Source organism: Alligator mississippiensis, chromosome 9 (genome assembly GCF_030867095.1).
Source record: "Alligator mississippiensis isolate rAllMis1 chromosome 9, rAllMis1, whole genome shotgun sequence".
Taxonomy (NCBI): domain Eukaryota; kingdom Metazoa; phylum Chordata; order Crocodylia; family Alligatoridae; genus Alligator; species Alligator mississippiensis.
Window position 1 is genome coordinate 6,136,181 of NC_081832.1, and position 18,935 is coordinate 6,155,115.

An 18,935-nucleotide genomic window follows, 5' to 3' on the forward strand; every position below is an offset into this window, starting at 1 on the left:
ATACGCTTTCTGCCGCTCACATGGAGAGAGCAGGGCTATGAATCTTTGAAATCCTTTCAGAGAACGACGCGGGCCTTTGCAGGGTGAGGGCAGCGCAATGTGGCAACACAGAACTAACCTCTTGGGGCATCCAAATTTATTTGCTAGGGCCTGGTGAATCTCTCCTGTTCAAATGGTGCAGTGAGGTACAGCTGACCACCAGCTTTCACCACTTAAACAGCATTACACAGTTTTTTTCCCTGGTTCATCAACACGCCAGCTCCCAAAGGCAGCACATTTCAAATCAGCTAGACAAGGGAGATGTGTTAGCAGCTATGGGAACACCAGTGGGTCTCCAGTAACACTAGACATTGCAGCAGTGTCGAGTATAAGCAGGAAAACAAGACCATCGATGGGTTTCTTAAAGGAAGCAGAGAGGTTGCAAAGTAAGGGTTTCCCTTCAGGCCTTTATATTCACTAGGAAAAAAGTACGGTCTTAACTCACACTTGCAAACATATGGAAATGAATGCAAGGTAAAAATCCAAGCAAAGGCAAAGCAGTCTGGGCTTTTATCATCAGCAGATCGGGTTAAATCTTCATCTCCCCAGTGGTCTTTGCCTCAACCTGCCAGCTCACGTTAAAACTGCAAACTACCTTGTCTTCCTTAGGAGCGCGCCTTGTGTAAGCGCTGTAGGTTTGCCAGCCCACGTTAACACCGTGATTTTTCTCCAAGTGAAGACACCTCCTCCGGGAGAAGGCAAGAGTCCAAGCTCCGTCCCAGATACTCAGCTAAGCCCTGGGAACAAGCCCTTGATATTTTGGATCTTTTCTGGGATTTTTTTCCCCTCTTTGCCTGAGCCTCAATGTAGCTTCATTGAGCGCGAGAAAGAAAAGGAGAGCAACTCTGGAAATGTGGACTCCAAGGGACTTGCAATCAAGGCAAAGCCAGGCACCATCTTCCCATGTGAGGCAGCTAGGAGGATCTGGGTTTGTCCTTATTCTTTTATTCCGAGCACTACAGCATTTATACCCAACAAGAATTCACTGAAGTGAATAGAAGAGGACCGGACAGCTAATTACTGCCATTGTATGCCAATTGGCTGCTGTCCCTGCCTGCTAGCTAACAAAATTGTTTTCAGATAGTTCAGCATTTCTTTAATGCATATCCCAGATCTATTCTCAAGTAAAAAAAATAAAAAATAAAAAAATGCAACTCTTATCTCTGATATAAAACCTCAGCTATTTAGCAGTCTATTGAAGTCCTCTTCTTGTCTGTCTTTCTTGTCTCTCTCACGACAAGCTACCTGCCTGGCACACAAAGACAATATTATAATGGTTACCAGGGTGTTTTTTTTATGCTACTTTTTCATCACGCTTGTGGAAAAACTGTGCCATTAACGCCTTTACAGCTACCTTGAAAAAAAAGACCTTCAAAGTGTCAATAGCAGATGTAGTGCACTCTCTCTCATTCCTTTTAGTCACTCGGCAGAATAGGAAGCTGTATTACTGCTGTTATACCCATTTTCACTCTGCATGTAGTTTTTCTTGAAATCTATTGTCTTCACCCTTCACAATTTTTTATTGCATTGCTCTTCCCTCAAGTGTTATCCTTGCAGCTAGTACATCAGGTATGAAGGGAAAAAAACAACAACCCACTGAGCCAAGGCAACAAGAAAGAAACTTTCTAGCCCTGACAACCATGGCTGGTGTGTCCCATTGCTTGATTTTCTGACTCCAGCAAAGAACTGCAGAACAAAAAGTCGCACGTGCCCTTTTCCAGGCTATTGTTCAGAGGTCGTAGCATGCATATCTAGATCTATCTATCTATCTACCTATCTATCTATATATAGACATATCTATATATGAGAAAATGGTAGGACAATAACGGAAAATCTCTGCTCATCACAAATTACATTTTTCATGACTGATACAGCCCTTTGCAGCTCTTGAAGGGAGGAGAGTCAATTAGAATTACAATGAATGTAAAAATAAGCTTTTGTAATAAAAACCATAATTTAAAATGGGATAATGTATCTGAAAATGAAAAAGGAATCTCTTAAATCAAACGTCCTTCAGCAGAAGTTAATTTCAGTCAATAGAATTTTCAAGCGTTTAAATCATACTTTAGAGCTGGATTTATATGGGAAGCGGCGAAAAGAAGTCTAGTGTTTTATTGCCTCGGGTACTTCCGGTGCGGGGTTTTATTACAGCCTTATTCTCTTTTATGAAACCAACATTGGGAGCCAACATTTCACGTGCCAGAGCTCAAGTCAAATCACAGAACAGACGTGTGCACACGTAACGCGCTTGCAAACTGCATGCCTGCATACCGCGTGGTTTATGTGCCTGCATATTCCTTGCTGTGCAAAATGGTACCGTGTTTGCAAACGTAAGCGCCCTTTCTGCATGTGCATATTGCAATGCTATCACCTGCGCTCGCAATGCATCTTTGGGCTAGAAATCTTAAAGATTTGGAAGTAGGGATCAGATAATCTTCTAATGAGGAATAGACTTTCAGAGGTGGATGCCAAGAAATATGCACTGAATTTCACTTGGCGACCATAATACCATGCTTTCTTGGAAGTTATTTTTCTATAGGCCTGTTGCATTTAGGTGTGCATTTGAGCGCGCACAGTTCAAATATCCTGTCTTCAGGCTGCATCTCAGCACTTGCCTATATACATTTTGTATGCAACTGTATGCTCCCCTCATTGGTCCTAGACTGCATGGCTAGTGATGGCCCATGGTCCAGAAGTACAGTAGCCTCATGGGAATTATGACTGACCAAGCCACAGCTACATGGACCACAGTAGATGCAGAATTGTCTAAAAGAGGTGCAGGACACCACCCCTCAAACTACAGGGGGATGGGAGCCAGGCATGGCTGGAGCTCCCAGGCCAGTGGGGGACATCAGGGAGCTAGGCGGGAAGCAGGTGCATGAAGGGCAGGACCTGCCCCAACGCTGTCCCCAGCTGACCTGGGGTCAAGGAGGAGCCCCAGAGCCACGGTGCATGGAGCAGCTCTGCGGGAGCCAGGCTCCGTTGGGAATAGTGTTGGTGGCAGAGTGCAGGTTCCTCCTTCCAGCCTCTGCTCCCAGCCAGCATGGGGACAGCTGCAAGGAACGGGCAGAGGGGAGAAGATGCAAGGAGGAATCTGTGTGCCACCGCTGCTGTACCCTGCTGAACCTGGTCCGCTACCTGCAGCTGGAGCAGGCAAGGAGTGCCTCTAGGGCTCCCACTGTGCCTGGGTCAGCTGGGGGCAGAAGCAGCAATGGCAGAAGGGGATGCATCCAAACTGCTGGGTCTGTCATTGAGCTGTTATTAGACTCAGAGAAAAACAGAGTTGGAAGGGACCTCCCAAGGTCACCTAGTCCAACCCCCTGTCTGACGCATCCCAGACAAATGCTGGAGACTCCCCAGCCTCTCCAGGTAATTTATTCCAGTGCTTAACCAATTCATCATTAGAAAATTATTCTAATATCTAATCTAGTGCTCCCTTGTTGCAATTTAAACCCATTATTTCTTGCCCTGTGCCACGTGGACACAGAGAACAATGGATCACCATCTTTATAACACTGCTTTTTGTATTTGCAGATTCTGATCAAATTCTGCCTCAGGCCTCTCTTCTCCAGACTACATAATACCAATCCTTTTGACCTTTCCTCGACTATCACGTTTCCTAGACTCCTACTAATTTTAGTTGCTCTCCTCTGGACTCCTTCCAATTTTTCCACAGCTTTTTCTTGAAATGTCGTGCCCAAAATCAGACACCGGATTCTAAGCGAGGCCTCATCGGCGCTGCACAGAGTGGTGGAGTCACTTCCCGTGACCCGTGTATATAAATCTGACTTTCACCAGATTTATTTCAGGCCATCTTCCCAATTTATCAAGATCATTTAAAATCCTAATCCTATGATCCAAAAGTGTCTGCTACCCCACCCAGCTTGGTGTCCTCTGCAAACCTGCTGAATACACATTCAATTCCAGCCTCCAAGTCCTCAAGGAAGATGTTCAACGACAATACCCCACTCGATGCTTCCTCCCAGTCAGACTTTGAGCGGTTGATTGACTACTCTTTGAGCCTAATTATCCAACCAGTTACGTAACCCACTTTACAGAAGTTTCATCTAGATTGTATTTCTGTCGCTTATTTATTAGGTGGCATTAATAGCATAAATTGCTCCACCCGCTCTCCATTCAAACACATTGGGGGTAAATATTAAATGCGATTTAGCACCATAACTCCTATTAACTTTAATGGGAACCCCATGGTTTCATCCTGCATTTCCTGATGAATATTTACCTCACTGTGCATTTCAATGCTTCTTTGTATCTGTCCCTACTGTGCCAACTCCTGCTTGAAGTTATAATGATATCTTTTTTATTTTAAAATGTGTATAAATTTACTTAATGTTTGTGCTCATGAAAGCACAGGAGTGATGGCAGAGCCAGAAGGAAGGCAGCTTCCCCATACAGAACTATGCCAGGCCATCTCGGGGCTATTCTGCAGCTTGCTCCTTCTTCAAGGGCTCCTCTTTTGCCGACCGAGAGACTTTCCAGGCTGCGGTCGTGATGGGGGTGAGCAGGGACAGTTCTTCTGTAGGTGCAGGGAAGGGAAGGGAAGGCATCTATCTGTATGCAAATGTGAGCTCCTCTTGTTTTAAAATATGTAAAGCATATTTAAACTGTCTTCCCTAGGTTTCTTCTAGCTTGAATTTTTAGAAGCAACCTATTATTCTTTCCTCCTAGTATCCAACACCCAAAACAGTGCAAATGAGACCAGCCAACAGGAACTCTTATAACCGGCATCCTATACATACTATCGATAGATCCGTGATCTGGGATCTATCGTGTATTCTACCACCGACTTAACGTGTGTCCTTGGATGACATGTTAACCTCCGGTGCCTTCCTTTCCCCATCTATCAAATGAGTAGAATTATACTTCTCACCCACTTTAGCCAAGGCACTGTGAGGCTTAATTAATGTTCGCAAAGTGATTTGAGGCCCTGAAATAAAAAGGTTTTCTAGAAATACAAAATGTTCTGGCTCAGTGGTTTACACCGTGTTTACACTGTAGTGATGGTGTTTGAATACAGGGTATATTCAATAGTATCTTGAATATGTGGGTGAATCATCACCAGCTCTCCGGACTCTACAGTCCAGGCTTTCTCTGAAACTTGGATGGATCTTGAAAGCTTCAGGGATTTTATAGGAGGCAGGAGAGCACGCGCGTTATGCTAGAAGTGCCTCTTTTGCAAACAGTATTTCCAGGAACAGCAGATGTTGGACAAAGGCAACTTGGATGGACTTGGAGAAGTTTTGAACAGGCCTGCCTGGCTTTATACATTTTCCGTTTTGCTCCAATGTGGTACCAGCTCACTTTAACTACAACAACAACCATGATAAAAATACTAAAGGATGTCTTCAATGTACTGCCTCTTGTACAACCTGCTACTTCTCCCTGTGTTTGGTGATACAGCTGGCTCATTTTAAAGGTGATGGTGCCAACTCAAACTGCAGTGCCTGTTCTGTGGCCCACTTTCTTGCCCTCTGCTGATTGACTGTGCTGCCATTAATTAAATGCTCTAGAGAGAGAATTTGGTACATCAGAACAAAGCTTCCACCTAAAACGCTTCTGCGCTGGCGTGAAGTTCCTACCCGGGTGCTCAAGGCTGCAACACTTACTCAGCAAAATAATGATGCATATCAAGATGGCAATGATGGCACCTGTGCCCAGTCCAGCTGCCGCAACGGCCCCGATGGTTGTGCAGTCTCCATTCTCATCACAGGGACACACTTTCACTTTAATGATAGATGTCTTGTACAAGGGAGGGTTCCCCGAATCTGTCACGGTGATTGGGACGTCGTACACGCCGGCCTCCAGGTACATGATTCGCAAACTGAGCTGGGCGTAGTCACCTGGAGGGACAGAGACAGACAGGTGACTGCAGCTCTGCGTGAGGTACTAGAGGCAATGGCAGTACAACCGGATGCCAAATGACCACCCTCCAATCAAGCCCACGCGACTGCGTGCTGTCCCTGCAGTGCAGTTTCTTTCCTTTTCCAAGTTCTGCCAAGAGTTCTTGCTTCTTTTTGATCAAGAAATCTCTTGCTATGTGTCAGAGCTTGAGAAAAGACCTTTCTATGCTCCCTTATATGTTAACAGAGTACTTTAAAATGCAATCTCTGGCTGTGGACAGACCTAACTTTGAACTGCCGCAGAAGGCAAACGGGGGTGGCAGCTTGGGCGCACTATCGCTGTGCTCTGCATGCTCCTGGAGCATCTGAGTGAAAATCGCTCTATAAATGTAACCCTGAATGAAGCAGGTGTGATGTTTGTGACAGTTTTGCTTGCTCCTGTTGCTACTGGAGCATGAAGCAGTACCGGGAACATTGTACGTAGCCGTTCTCGTAACTGCTCACGGGTCGGTTCCAGCTGTTCAGCGTGCGGGAAGCGTTGCCGTCGGATTAGCCCAGGGAATCGCATGTAGGAGACTGGCAACACGACAATTTACCGTACCCCAAATCGGTGCCAGCAGACCTTCAAATGTCTCCCCTTCCACTCTGTTAATGGTCGGTCCATACCGACTATGCTTGGTGACCGCATCACGTTGTGCAAACTGGCTTTCAAAAGCATGCTGGCTCACAGCCAGCACTAACCACGCTTAACATCGTTTGCAAATCAGCGGCCAGTTGCTCGCACATAAAATTTGATGGTGAGGAAATGCTAAGGCATAGAGTTGAAACAGGCCAGCGAATCACCGGTAGGCTGTCGCTGTCCCTCCCCGGTTCTGGGCTAGACCCACACCACTCTGCTCCCGCTGCTCAGCCAGCCTCCCACAGCAATCCTTGCGGACAGACCTAAGCCGACGTATTCATCCATTCCATTTTTATTTTTTTTTGCCTTTCCTTCCTATTGTGAGAGCTGCTGGACTGGCAGTTTAGGAGACTGAATCACTCTTTTCATCCCCACAATAGCTGCCGAGCTGTTATATCATGCTGCCCCTGGCAAAGCGTTTCAAACTTGACCTCGAGGAATCAGCTTTTAAGGAGAGACAGTAGTTCAGTCTCTAAGACGCTTTCTTTCCTTTGCTTTTATGCTGAAACTACCAATAAGGGGTCCAATTAGGACCAATCATGGTTGCACGCCACCATCTAACAATCCTTCACGTCCTGGTAATCGTCACACTTACCTGGCCCTCCTGGTTCCATGGTAAATTAAAAGGCTGCCTTTATGCAATTATGGCCAGAGAAATGAACATTGATCCTGATTGTGGTTCATGACAATTACACTGGAACATAAGGAAGACTGATAATAGCATTTTCCCCCTTGGCCATTATGGATGATTTATTCTCCGTTCACTCCTGATAACTGTTCATAATTATGAACTGCATTAAAAAAAGCCAAGTGCCAAAGCTCTTGGAGTTTTGCGGCAGGTCTGATACAAATCACTCCTGATTAACTATCTCTTGCCTGCAATGTTGGCCATAAGGTGTTTAAAAAAAAAAAAAAATCAGTTAAGGAAGTGGGAAAGTTGGGAAGTTTGAATCTGCGCGTGGCTCTCGTTAGCAAACCCCACTCCGAACAGCCGTCGGATCACCTCCCCATTTACCATTTAGCCGGGTGATGGTCCAGTTCTTCCTCACTGCAGATGGCACGCTTGGCAGCTCGAAGACGAAGGGCCCCACGTTTGGATCGATGTCAGCATCCGCGGCTGTTATGTTGATGACATTCAGGTTGGGCTTTTCGCAGATCTGCGCCTCCTTTGGCAGCAGCTCCGGGACATTATCATTGATGTCAATTAGGTAGATCTGCAGTGTGCCAGTGCCGCTCGCTGGGGGGATACCTGAATGGGAGAGGCAGGTTCAGACGAGGAGAAATGAATACAATGCACGGGGTGGCATGTGCTACAACACTCTCGGCCTGCCCCTGAAGCTCATCTGAGCCGTCCAGCCCGGAAACGGCGCTACGGCATGGGTCCTGGGAATGCAGAACTAGACCTCCTGGGCCACGCTGCATTCACGTCTCAATCCATGCAGGGGAGATGCCACCCCCCCCTTTTTTTTTTTGCCACTGAAAATCACTGGTTCTTGGGGGCCACTTAACACACATCATCAGCAAAAAACGGAGGTGACATCCCACCCCGACAGCAGTGAACCTCCCACTGCTGCCATCGCCCTAGCACCGTACCAGCCCGTTATGCCTCTGCCTGACTCTGGAGTATTTTTGTTCTGCAAAAGCTGGTGGATGAGGCATTAGTTTTGCAAATTATCCCCAGATCTCATTTGATTCAAAGCCTGAAATGATAAGGAGGAGGTGCTGGGTCACTAGTTCCAAGATTTGCTCATTTCTATTTGGGAAGGTGGGGTGAGGCGGGGGGCAGAGAGGAGAGAGAGAACAAATGTGTTGGGTGGACTTGCCGCAACTGCAATGTAAATTCGCAGGCACTTGGTTCAGCTGCCCAGGTGCTGGGAACTTAGACCCACAAAGGAAAGGAAGAAAGGAAGAAAAAAGACGGACAGTCAGTCAGACGGGTCAGGATGCGGTCCGTGTCCGCTTGTCTGTCCAAGCCCCAGATGAGAAGACTCGGCTCTGCTCTCTCAGGCACAAAGCCTAGTTCAACGGACAGCAATGCCTACCTTTAATCCTCAAGGCCCGTTGTTCAAGGCCTGCTGTGCCAGCCAAGGTAGTGGCTATCACTTAAACCTGCTGTGATTCTCCATGGACCATGTAAGCCATAGACAATGCCAGGAAAACGTACCATCCTCTCTTCTCAAGTCTAACCGCTGCTCCAGCAACAGAGAGGCTGCTGGTGTCCCTGATGCAGAGATCTCCCTCTTCCACTCCTGTGAGCAGTCCCACCGACCTTCACCGGACCATTTGCCTGGTAAGGATCAATCGCTAACACTCCTTCGGACCAGGCCGTGTCATGCAAACAAAAATGCACCGCACCAAAAAGAAAAAGGAAGCCGCATTAAAATTTTCGGGTGGTCTACATGAACTCCCATGCCGTCTACACACAGCCTTGGTTTCCATTTTATTCCTTTAGATAAAAAGCAGTCATTGCCCTGTGCAATCCTCCATCGAGTCCACTTTCTTCTGCTTTCCTAGGCCTGCAGGCTTCAGTAATGTCCCCTCTACAAAGAAAACCAGTAGCTTGCTTTTAAATGGTCCAGCGTTTCTCACCCTTCCTCCCCCAATGCAGGCAGTTTTGTGCCAGGCCTCCGCGCTGCCTAGTCCCTCCAACCGCTTTGCCCGAGTCATTTTTAAGCTCTTGTTTTCAATTCATGGTTCTTTCCTCCTAGTGCTGGGTATAAAAAAACAGCCTCGCCACTGTTTCAATCATTGATTCCTTCTGCCTGTTTGTGGTTTCTCTCTTCTGATCCTTGTTTGTTTTTGATGTCGAAGGGGTCTCAAAGTCCCCGAAGGAGCCTTGAAAATCCCTCTTCCATGATGCCTACATTAATTCTCCCAGCCTCCCGTTTCAGACACCATGCTTACACTTCCTGAGCACCGGGGAGGTCTCCCCGTAGAACAATGTCTTTAATCAGACATGGATTTAGCTGCAGAGACAGACACACAAAGCCCATGGGACTACCAGGGCTGCACATGACAACACGCTTGTTCTCAGTATCTTCTAAGGGAAAGCGCAGGTGATTTTCCTGTTTACATGTTGCCCACAATAGCTCGAGGACTGAATGCAGACTCCAAGGAGGCTTTTGCACCTTCAGGGGCATGTTTTTAAAGGGCCTCTCAACTCAGCAAGCGACACCACGGGGCAGCAATACCGCTGTGACTGAAATCGCCCGGACTTGCACATGTAAAACAGAGCCTGGCAACTGCAAGCACAAATTAGCATGTGTGCATGCAGCAAGCGAGTGCCTCTGAGCCCTGTTTCTCATTCAGCTCATTGCTGGTATCCCCCGACAGGCATTCAGAAGGAACCTCATGAGATATTCAGGCAGGAAAAATAAATGATTAAAACCAACACGCAGCAGAAGCTGCTCGTAGGTATGAGACTGTTCGGGCTCTCTTCAGCAAATCTACAGGTAGGGCCCAGAAGCTGGTGTCCAGCGAGGAACCTAGGATTGCATCCTCCGCACCGCTCCGCTGACTCCCACCGAGACTCTCAGGCTTCGCTCGTGCTGCAAAGCGTTGCTGATGTAACCGCGTGAGACGAGAGTGGGGAAAGACTGCACGCCCTTTACCTGATGTCGCTCTTCTAGCCAAGCCCCATCTGGATGCAGCTAGGATGACAGAAGGGGGCTTCTGGTATTCGGGGAGGCAGCTTAGGCAAACCAGCAGAAATCCACTTCTTGCAGCTGTACGCTGCACCATCACTAAGGGGCTCCACTGCCGTAGCGCTGCCAGCAAAGCTATGGGGCAGCAGCCCCGTCATGAGGACCAAACCTTAATTAGGGTTACAGTAAAGACAATCAGGTATGAAAAAGAAACCAAACAGTCGGGGGGACAGATCTACAATTGGCCCCAGTGTGAACTGCACAGCCTTTTCCTACTTCGCCTTCGATGCAACTGCACGGAGGCTTCCTGAAGCAACACGAAAGCATTATGCTACCCCATGATCGTTCAGTTGTAACTCCTAAAATGCCTCGAGATTTGCTGCCTGCCTCCGTTTGGGAGGGTTTTAAGTCACAAGAAAACTTCTGGGGAGCCCTGTTCCCCTGATCTGACAAACGTCAGCGGAAACAAATGAAGCAGATCCACACCATGTCGGAGCGGGAAGCCATCCCAGGGTATCGGTAGATCTAAAAGACGGAGCCCAAAAAATGTGTGTACGAGCAAAGGGAAGAGCTGCAATAAAACTATTACTATTAATGATTTCTCTTTTAAAGGAAGCTGTACTTTTGCCTTGTATGAAAGGTCTCCTTATTGTAGTTTAGGGAGCGAGCATTTCCAAAGAGCATTCAGTGGAATAGCTTCTTAATCGTGCATAGAAACTATCAAAAAGAACTTAAGGAAACACGATGTTGTTTCTTCCTTCAGAAAAGTACAAAACCCTGCTTTGATAAGAATGTGATGACACAGCACATGGAACTCGGGGAGGAACGTGAAAGGAGTCTATTAACCTAGATAAAACTTTCGCCATTACCCTAAGCACTCTAGACAGAATTTTAAATAAGGTGTTGTTTAATGTGCATTTTAATGGCTGCAATATAAGAGTGATAGATTAATTTTTCAAAATAAAGGAATTCATCCTGGTCTCAGCTCTCAGAACTGCTGAACGATAACTCAGGAGAAGATGCTGCATGGGCAGGATTTCCTCGTTGGTATTGCCGACGGAAAACGAGTTAACATGAAATCAAGTTCCACCGTGGAGCTGGGTGGTGGGGCCGCTGCCGGGGGAGCGTGGCAAAATCCTGCTCGCTCTGTTAGGGCCCAGACTCATGACGCGTTAAGACAGGAGAGACTTGCGCTGATTTTGTAAATCCCTGTAACTTATAGTGGGATCCTGATCGGAGAGCCAAGCACCTGCCCCCGGTTACGACATCGTGTGCTCAAACCCTTAGAAAGGAAGGTGGTTTCGTGGTTAAGGCTCTGGTTCAGTCTCCTCTGCCACAGCCTTTCTGTGTGCCCTTGGGCGAGTCATTTAATTTCTGTGCACCTCGGTTCCCCTTTGCAGAGTGACAATCCTTCCCTTTAGATCTGCTGCACAGGCTCTTACAGCACGACTGCACAGGATTTGGTACCGCGTGGCCCTGGTCTTAGCTAGCTTGTGCTCTAAGACACCGACTCTCAACCTTTTTTGTACCAGGACCCATCTGTAAACATCAATGGCCAGTCACGACCTGGTGCCCCTCACTCCTGACCCGCTTCCCTTCTACCCCCGGCCCTCCAGTGTGTGGGGCAGGGGCTGGGTGTGTGGGGCATGGGGGGCCTGAAGCAGCCCCAAGCAGGCTGGAGCTCTGCCAGCCTGCAAGGGAAGACCCACGGTTTCCCACGTTTTTCTCCATTAAAAGAACATCCATTTTTTAAGGGCGTTGATCCCCTTTTACAGTTTGTCCGTGACCCTTTCCTATATTCTTGCGACCCACTTCCAGGTTGCGAGCACTGCTCTAATACACGTGATAAACAATAGCCACTATTTTAGTCTCAGTCCCCTGTAGCCGCTCAGTGCTCCCTACTTTCCTCCAAAGGACTGCTCTGCATTACTGCACAGGGAGACCTGCGTGACTCCACGCCCTGTGGCCTGCACCCACCCTGGGACCACGCTGCCTCCACTGCACTTAGGACTCTGCACCTTCTGGAGGGCAGCAGGATTTGCCCTTTAATACTCCAACAGCATCACGGCTCTTTGGGCAGGTCAGCCTGCTTCCCTTGCTACATCCCAAGAGGTAAAAAAGGTGCTATCAGGAGGAAAGCTTGGGAATCGATACACAGGCGAGTTTTGACCATGCAGCATAAACACTTATGGCACGCCTGGCCCCTTTCAGCTTGAAGGATGCCAAAAGGCTTGGCCAAACTACGCTGACAAAGACATCAGCGTCCCTGAAGCAGCAAAGAACTTAAGGCGTACGGACAGTCCCATTCACTTACTCAAGGGTAGAAAGCCAAGCGTGTGCTTAAGTACTTTGCCAAAATAAGGCCAAGGGTTGTACATCAGCTTCAGCCTTTGCAGTAGATCGGGGGGGGGGGGGGTGTACTGCTCCTCCCCACTGTCTTCCATTGGAGAGGGGCACATCAGAAATACAGATGAGCGGAGAGATGGATCAGATCAGATGACACAGAAAAACAGGCAGACAGACATGTCCTATGAAAGTTGCAGCTTCTCTAGATGAATATAGACCTGTTTCTTTTCTAATCCCCTCCCTCTGTCCCTTCCAATTGTTTCTGACTCCCTGCTGGAGTGTTTCCTGCCCGCTCGGCACCGTAGGCTTTCGACAGTAACCATGATCGGTGTGTCTGGCAGCACATGGAGCTCACAGCCCCTCGCTGTTTCCTGCGATTCAGAACTTCCCCAATCGATTTCCCATTTGCCCTCGCCTTCCCTTAACAGCACTCTGAATACTGCGCGCATCTAATGTACTCCAGCAATTCCCTGTCCCACTTTCACATTTCTGACCGTAAAACCTGGGGAAAAGATAACTTATACTGACAACTCTGTCAGGGCATCATTCCTGTTAATGCATCACATTAGAGTCTTATTGAAGCATGAACAATGTGAAGCTTGGGCCCACCGTTGTCAGCCGCCAAGAATGTGGCCTCGTAGACATTATTCTTAATGTAGGCTGACTCTCGATCAAGGACAGCAGCAGTAGTGATCTGACCGTTTGTGGCATTAATGTTCAGCCAGTTTGCAGGATCTGACAGCTTCGAGTATCTACAGAGAAAGGAAATAAATACATGGCAGTCTTTTCAGTGACATGTCCTTAATATGGCTTGAAATAAGGATTTTTTAGACTCGTGACCCCTGTTTCAAAGGACCTTTGGATAACGGGTTTTGTTGACAAACAAAACACTAATTGAGTGCCTTGCTTTCTGACCTCTACAATTATTCAATTTTTTCCCATTTCCTTCCATTTAAGGTTTTGCTTTCTGCTAAGTGCCACTTAATGTGCCCGTGTCCTGCTGTTGCCGAAGAGCACGTTTCTCCAGCAGTCTGCTAGCATGGGGAAGAGGGGCCTGGGATGACCACTGCTTTTACGTGTTGCTTCCTCAATGGACGGGATTAAAGGAGAGGTTAGTTCCCCGCAGGTGCCCTAAAGCATCACCTGCTCCCACGCACTAGCCCACCGCTTTTCAGGACGCTCACCTCCTGGGCTGCTGTTCTCCACTCGCTCCCCTCCATGCACACGTTGCCTTCCTCCTTGCTGTACACGCTCTCGGGTGAGCGTCATACAGGAAGGAGCACATCTGGTCGTCATCCCCAGATGGGTGAGGATGTCCCCAACTCATCTGTTTGACCTGAGAACTAAATTTTCAGTAGCCAGTTCCTCGGTGGGTTTCTATGGGAACTCATGTCTGCACTAGCCAATTGGCCCAGACCCGGGGAGCGTGAGTGTGTGTGCATGCGTGTGTATAGAGATCTTGGCAAGGAAGAGTGGCTGGACAGCGTGTTCGTACAGCCGGAGCAGCGGCAGCTGTGGGCTGGCTCTGGGGAGGAGAGCATCCGTGTGTCGGCCAGCGGGGAGTCCAAGCAGAGAGGCAGGATGAAAGGGGAGGTGGCAGGGCAGCTGCGGCAGAGCCGGCTACGCGAAGAGGAGGGATGCTGTTAATGGTCTGCAGAAGCCGACAGCGTCAAAAGAAACGCCCGGAGGCAGTTGTGAAGCTGTCGGGTCCTGAAGTGGAAACTGGGAAATCTGTCCCGAGACACTCGTGCTCCTTGGCCAAGTCGCATCAGTTTTCTGTTCCTCAGTTTGCCTGTATGTGAAATGGGGACATGAGTGCACACCTCCATAGCTCAGGGATCCTGGGATCCCCGTTTGATTGACTGCCAGGAGAATGACAAATGATCAGTCACAAGACACCTAGGTATCTCGGTATGGGCTGTACCGGATCAGAGAACAGCTCCGAGCCCAATCCATTCTCTTTTATTAGAGATGGGCAAAAACCAGTAATAGCAAAACCTGAACCCATGGAGATGCTTTCCATCTCCAGATTGTTACAGGCTTGAAATGCAGACCAGACCCACGTTCTGGCCACCGCTGGGAGAGCTTGGGTCAGCGTGGCGGCAGGTTTCCAGCTGTGTCATTTACTCCTCTTCTCAGCTGCCAGCCGTCGCCCAAGTTTGCTAGCACGGCTCGCTTTGCTGAGCTTGGCTCCCTGCAGCCACCCCTTTTCCAAATGGCTCTAGAAAAAGGCACTCTGATTAATGTCTTTTCTTTTTTTTTTTTTTTTTTTACAAAGATCTCATTATTGCTTATGATTCCTACTTCTATTTTTTTTAGTTGCAATGCTGGAGCTGGAGTGAATTCAGAAAGTACAGAAATGGCCACAGCGTTAGTTATTCAGATAAGCAAGCAAACCTGGGTTTATCTTAAAGACAACCTTGGTCTATTGATGGTTTCTACATCAACATCATGAAAAATTCAAGGTCTCTGGATAAGTAAGCAGGCGAAACTCCATGGCTTTGGCTGACTTTCGCTTTCAGGAACTAGTTTGTTTGAAGCTGAAGCTCAAAGTCAACCCTGAGCAGTATGAATCCACCCAAGATAACAGCAAAATGTCCGCATGAACCCCTGCCAAGTGAAGCCATTACTTTCCATGGAGCTACCGTCTTTATTGTACAGTGGAGCACCAAGCAGCCACGCTCAGTTTATTGAACAAATACAGTTGAATGGTAATCGTATAGCAGAACTGCTATATCTGCATCCTCCAGCGGGAGCGTGGCCAAAACATTGCAGCTTCAGTCCTGTTTCACAAACGAAAGGTGTTGCTGTGGGGGGAACGATCTTCATTCTTGGTCTCCCATTTGGAGACTTATACTTACTGTACTCAAATACCGTTGACAGAGGCTCTTTCAACACGGCGTGCAGGGACAGACCTGCTGGATCCTTTTTTTAACTGAGAGCTACTTATCACTGCTTTGAATGATTGCAGAGGGCCTTTTTCGGGGTGGGCTCTAACTCAGGGATGCTGGGTGGGAAGACAAAAGAGAGGGGCATTTTGCTCTGTTCACAAAGGCTGTTTTGGAGAAAGCCCCGTGTAACACTAATAACATACCAGGGCTCCTTGCAGTGCTACGGCCTTAACCTCACTAGCTGAAACCCAGGCAAGAGTGAGTTACATTTGCGTTTAAAAATAGCATGCTGCTGGGTCCCGATGTACGCGTCCCCAGAATTCTAGGAAAAAACACCAGCTCAAGTAATTTGCTGTTGATATTTAGAGAAGGTCTTGTGGGGTGCCCCGCACGCACCCTGCAATCACGGGAATGGCTCAGCAGAGCCTGTCATTGTCTCTCAAACGGGAGGACGGTCAAGCTAGCAATTTTCATTCTGGATTACAATCCAAACACCTACAGATTACAGGGAGCACTTAATCAGAATGCAAGCTGCACTTTTCTATCGACTGCAGCACAAACCAGCGAGCATGGGAGGGGCACAGAGACGTTTCAAAGGCTCAGCATTTCACAATGAAACACTTCGGAAAAATTGGCTTGTTAACGAAGACAGTCTCTCTCTGTAAAAGTTTCAGTACCTGTCCAAACACAATGGGCAGGAGTGGTGAGTAAACACAGTCATTTTCTGCTCCAGACAGCTCCACACAAGGTAAAATATCTCAGCCTTCTACCAACACAGAGTGTCACAATGGAGATAAGTTAAATGGGCCTCAGCTGTGGTCACATACAACCCTCCCCTGCCACGTGAAAAATACCTTAGTCCTTAAGCACCAAAGTTGTAAGAGGGAACAGCTGGTATGGAGTTAAAAATCTCTGTCAATTAGCAGCAAATGCATTTTCTGGTGGGCCCAGAACACACTGACAGACTAACCAAAGGTGTTTAAAACACCCTTAAGCATACACGGGTTTTCTATCACCTGCAAAATGCTTTTTTTTTGGTGGTGTGGACGGCGTGTGCCATTGCTCACCTAATTTATATGCATACGTTATACACTAACCAATGCAAATGATCATAATTAGCTTTCTGAGTGTGCAATAGCCTATTCTGTATGTGCAGAGCGGCACCCACATGCGCCTACTACGTACATGATTGCAAGTCTAATCATTTTAAAAATAAGGCCCATAAAATTTAATGGGATTGAAATATGCAGCTGGAGGGAGCCCAAGGTGCTCCTTTGAAAAGAAGGGAGGATGGTATTGCCACTTGTTCACAGGAAAGGGACTTGGGAAGTTCAGATTCAGCTCCCAGCTTGCCATACACTTCCTGGGTCATTTCGTGGCAGGCCTGGCCAACCTGTTGCATGGGCAGCCTCTGCATGCACGCACAGCAGTAGGGAGCAGAAAGCAGAGCATCGGATCAGGCAGGGAGCAGAAAGCAGAGCAGCAGATCGGGCAAGGGAAAGGGATCAGCGTGGCACTCGAGGAGGGTGTAGGGATAATTTGTGCCAGAAAGGTGGCCACTGCTGACTTGGGGGAGGCATCACTGCAGGAGCAGCATATCCTGTCTGGGAAAGCCCCGAGCACAACCCGCCTTAGCTTGTATGCTCCAAACCCAGAAAGATGCTCTGGGATGTCTCCATGATGCTGCTTTTAAGGGCTTCATCTCCAGCATACTTGAGCATGGCTGCTGGGGACAACCCCACAGTGGTCTCAGCAGTGTGTCCCGGGTGCAGAATACGCATGCATGCTGGGGACCCTCTCTCTCAGGACAGGCTGCTATGATAGGCCACATGTTTGGAAGCATGGAGGGGCTCAAAAATGCTCCCAGGCACTTGGGAAAGTCCCACTTTGTAGGATCACCCTCTCTGGGCTCCTATCTATCTTTGAAAATGTGGCCTTTATTCTTTCTGTCTCTCTGTCCCCCTTCCAGAGAAGGTGAATAATAATGCTTCCTTTCCCCGAGCCTTCATCTAGCTAGACTGCAAGTTCACTCGGGTGGGAGCTGTACATGCGACCATGCGTATGTACAACACTGATCTCGGCTGCGGGCTCTACCACCGACTATGTTATGAATATTAAATAACATCCTTAAGACTAAAGGGACATAGTGCCCTCAATGTGACGTGATGCTGGTGAGCCTTAGCACCTCTAAGAGTTGGACTCTTTTTGAGCTCAATGCATTGACAGAGATGCCGGGTCTGATTCAGTTTTACTCCACAAACTGTTCCCCCTTCAATCCCGCCCATTGGTAGGGCTGCAAATATTAAAAGCGGCAAAGCATCCTGAGATCATCCAAGGGAGGGCACATGTAACTGCTGAATACTGTCATTACGTTATACAGGCCAGTTAGGAATTAGATTTTGATAGGTGCTTACGGTTGTTTTACTCCCCAGGTTTCTGTCTTTTAAATCCCACCTGTGTTACACACGACCTCATCTGGCTGGCTGCCCACCTTACTGCTTGCTGCATGAAGCGGTCGGGATCCACGGCTGAAAACGTTGTCAACACCGTCCCCGCGGGCACCCCTTCCTCCAGTCGGATTAACTTTTGGTTGGTTGGGAAATACGGTGCCTCGTTGACGTCCGTGACCGAAATGGTGACTCCCGCCGTAGACTGGAAGGACATCTGGATTCCACTTGCCAGCGGAGCTTGGTTTGATACCATCACCGTCAGCATGAAAGCTCTGTTCATCTCATAATCCACTGCCTAAAACAAACACAAGCACAAGATTGATCCATGCAGAGAATAAATTCCACCTGCTGGTGCAGGTCAAACAGTGCCATGAGCCGCAGGTTTCTGCTTCTCGGAGCTCGTGGTTATAAAGGTGTAAATCCAGAGCAAGTCCATTTACACGGACAAAGCGACTCTGGATTGTCACTGACACAAATGAGTTAAGAATCTGGCACCGGAGATGAAAAACCAACAGAAGAAGTGTAATGGCCAGGAAGGATTTGCTCTGTGTTTTGTCCAGCTGCTAAGTAGTTTACAGAAGATTGTCTTAGTTTAGCATTCGGATTTCAGCAGCAGATCCTAGGAAGGGCAGCTATAAAAGCAACAGGCACAGTCATGTTAAGATGAATTAGACAGGTACTTAACAGAGCTATTAGCATTTAAAGCTGCTGGCTAAGTAACTGGGTCAGACTCAGTGGACTCCTGAGCTTGTAGCATCCCGAGTTTCCCCTCTTAGGTAAGATTACATGCAAAGGCTGGGCTGCGAGCAACTACAGCTGGCTCTGTAAATCAAGCTGTCTCCCACAGGCTTCTTTGAAAGATGGTCTCACGTGATGCCCCGAGGTTGTCTGCACATTTTCAAAGGTACGGTTTGCTGTTGGGTGGCCGTAGATCTCATTTTAACACGCGCAGAAGGACAGCACCTCTCAGAAGTGAGAGGGAATGGAAAGCGTTAGCTGGCATAACTGATTGAACTGCAGTATAA

At 47.9% G+C, this 18,935-nt stretch overlaps 1 protein-coding gene across 1 annotated transcript in view; it reads right to left on the minus strand.

The window, feature by feature from the left end:
• Positions 1 to 18,935, minus strand: part of CDH4 (cadherin 4) — a 618,635-nt gene that overhangs the window by 13,059 nt on the left and 586,641 nt on the right. Inside the window, exons 10-13 of the mRNA XM_014609533.3 lie at positions 17,952 to 18,205; positions 13,179 to 13,321; positions 7,595 to 7,828; positions 5,667 to 5,900 (exon numbers count right to left, since the gene is read on the minus strand). Of these exons, the coding sequence (XP_014465019.1) occupies positions 5,667 to 5,900; positions 7,595 to 7,828; positions 13,179 to 13,321; positions 17,952 to 18,205 (865 nt within the window). The remainder of the gene's footprint in view (positions 1 to 5,666; positions 5,901 to 7,594; positions 7,829 to 13,178; positions 13,322 to 17,951; positions 18,206 to 18,935) is intronic.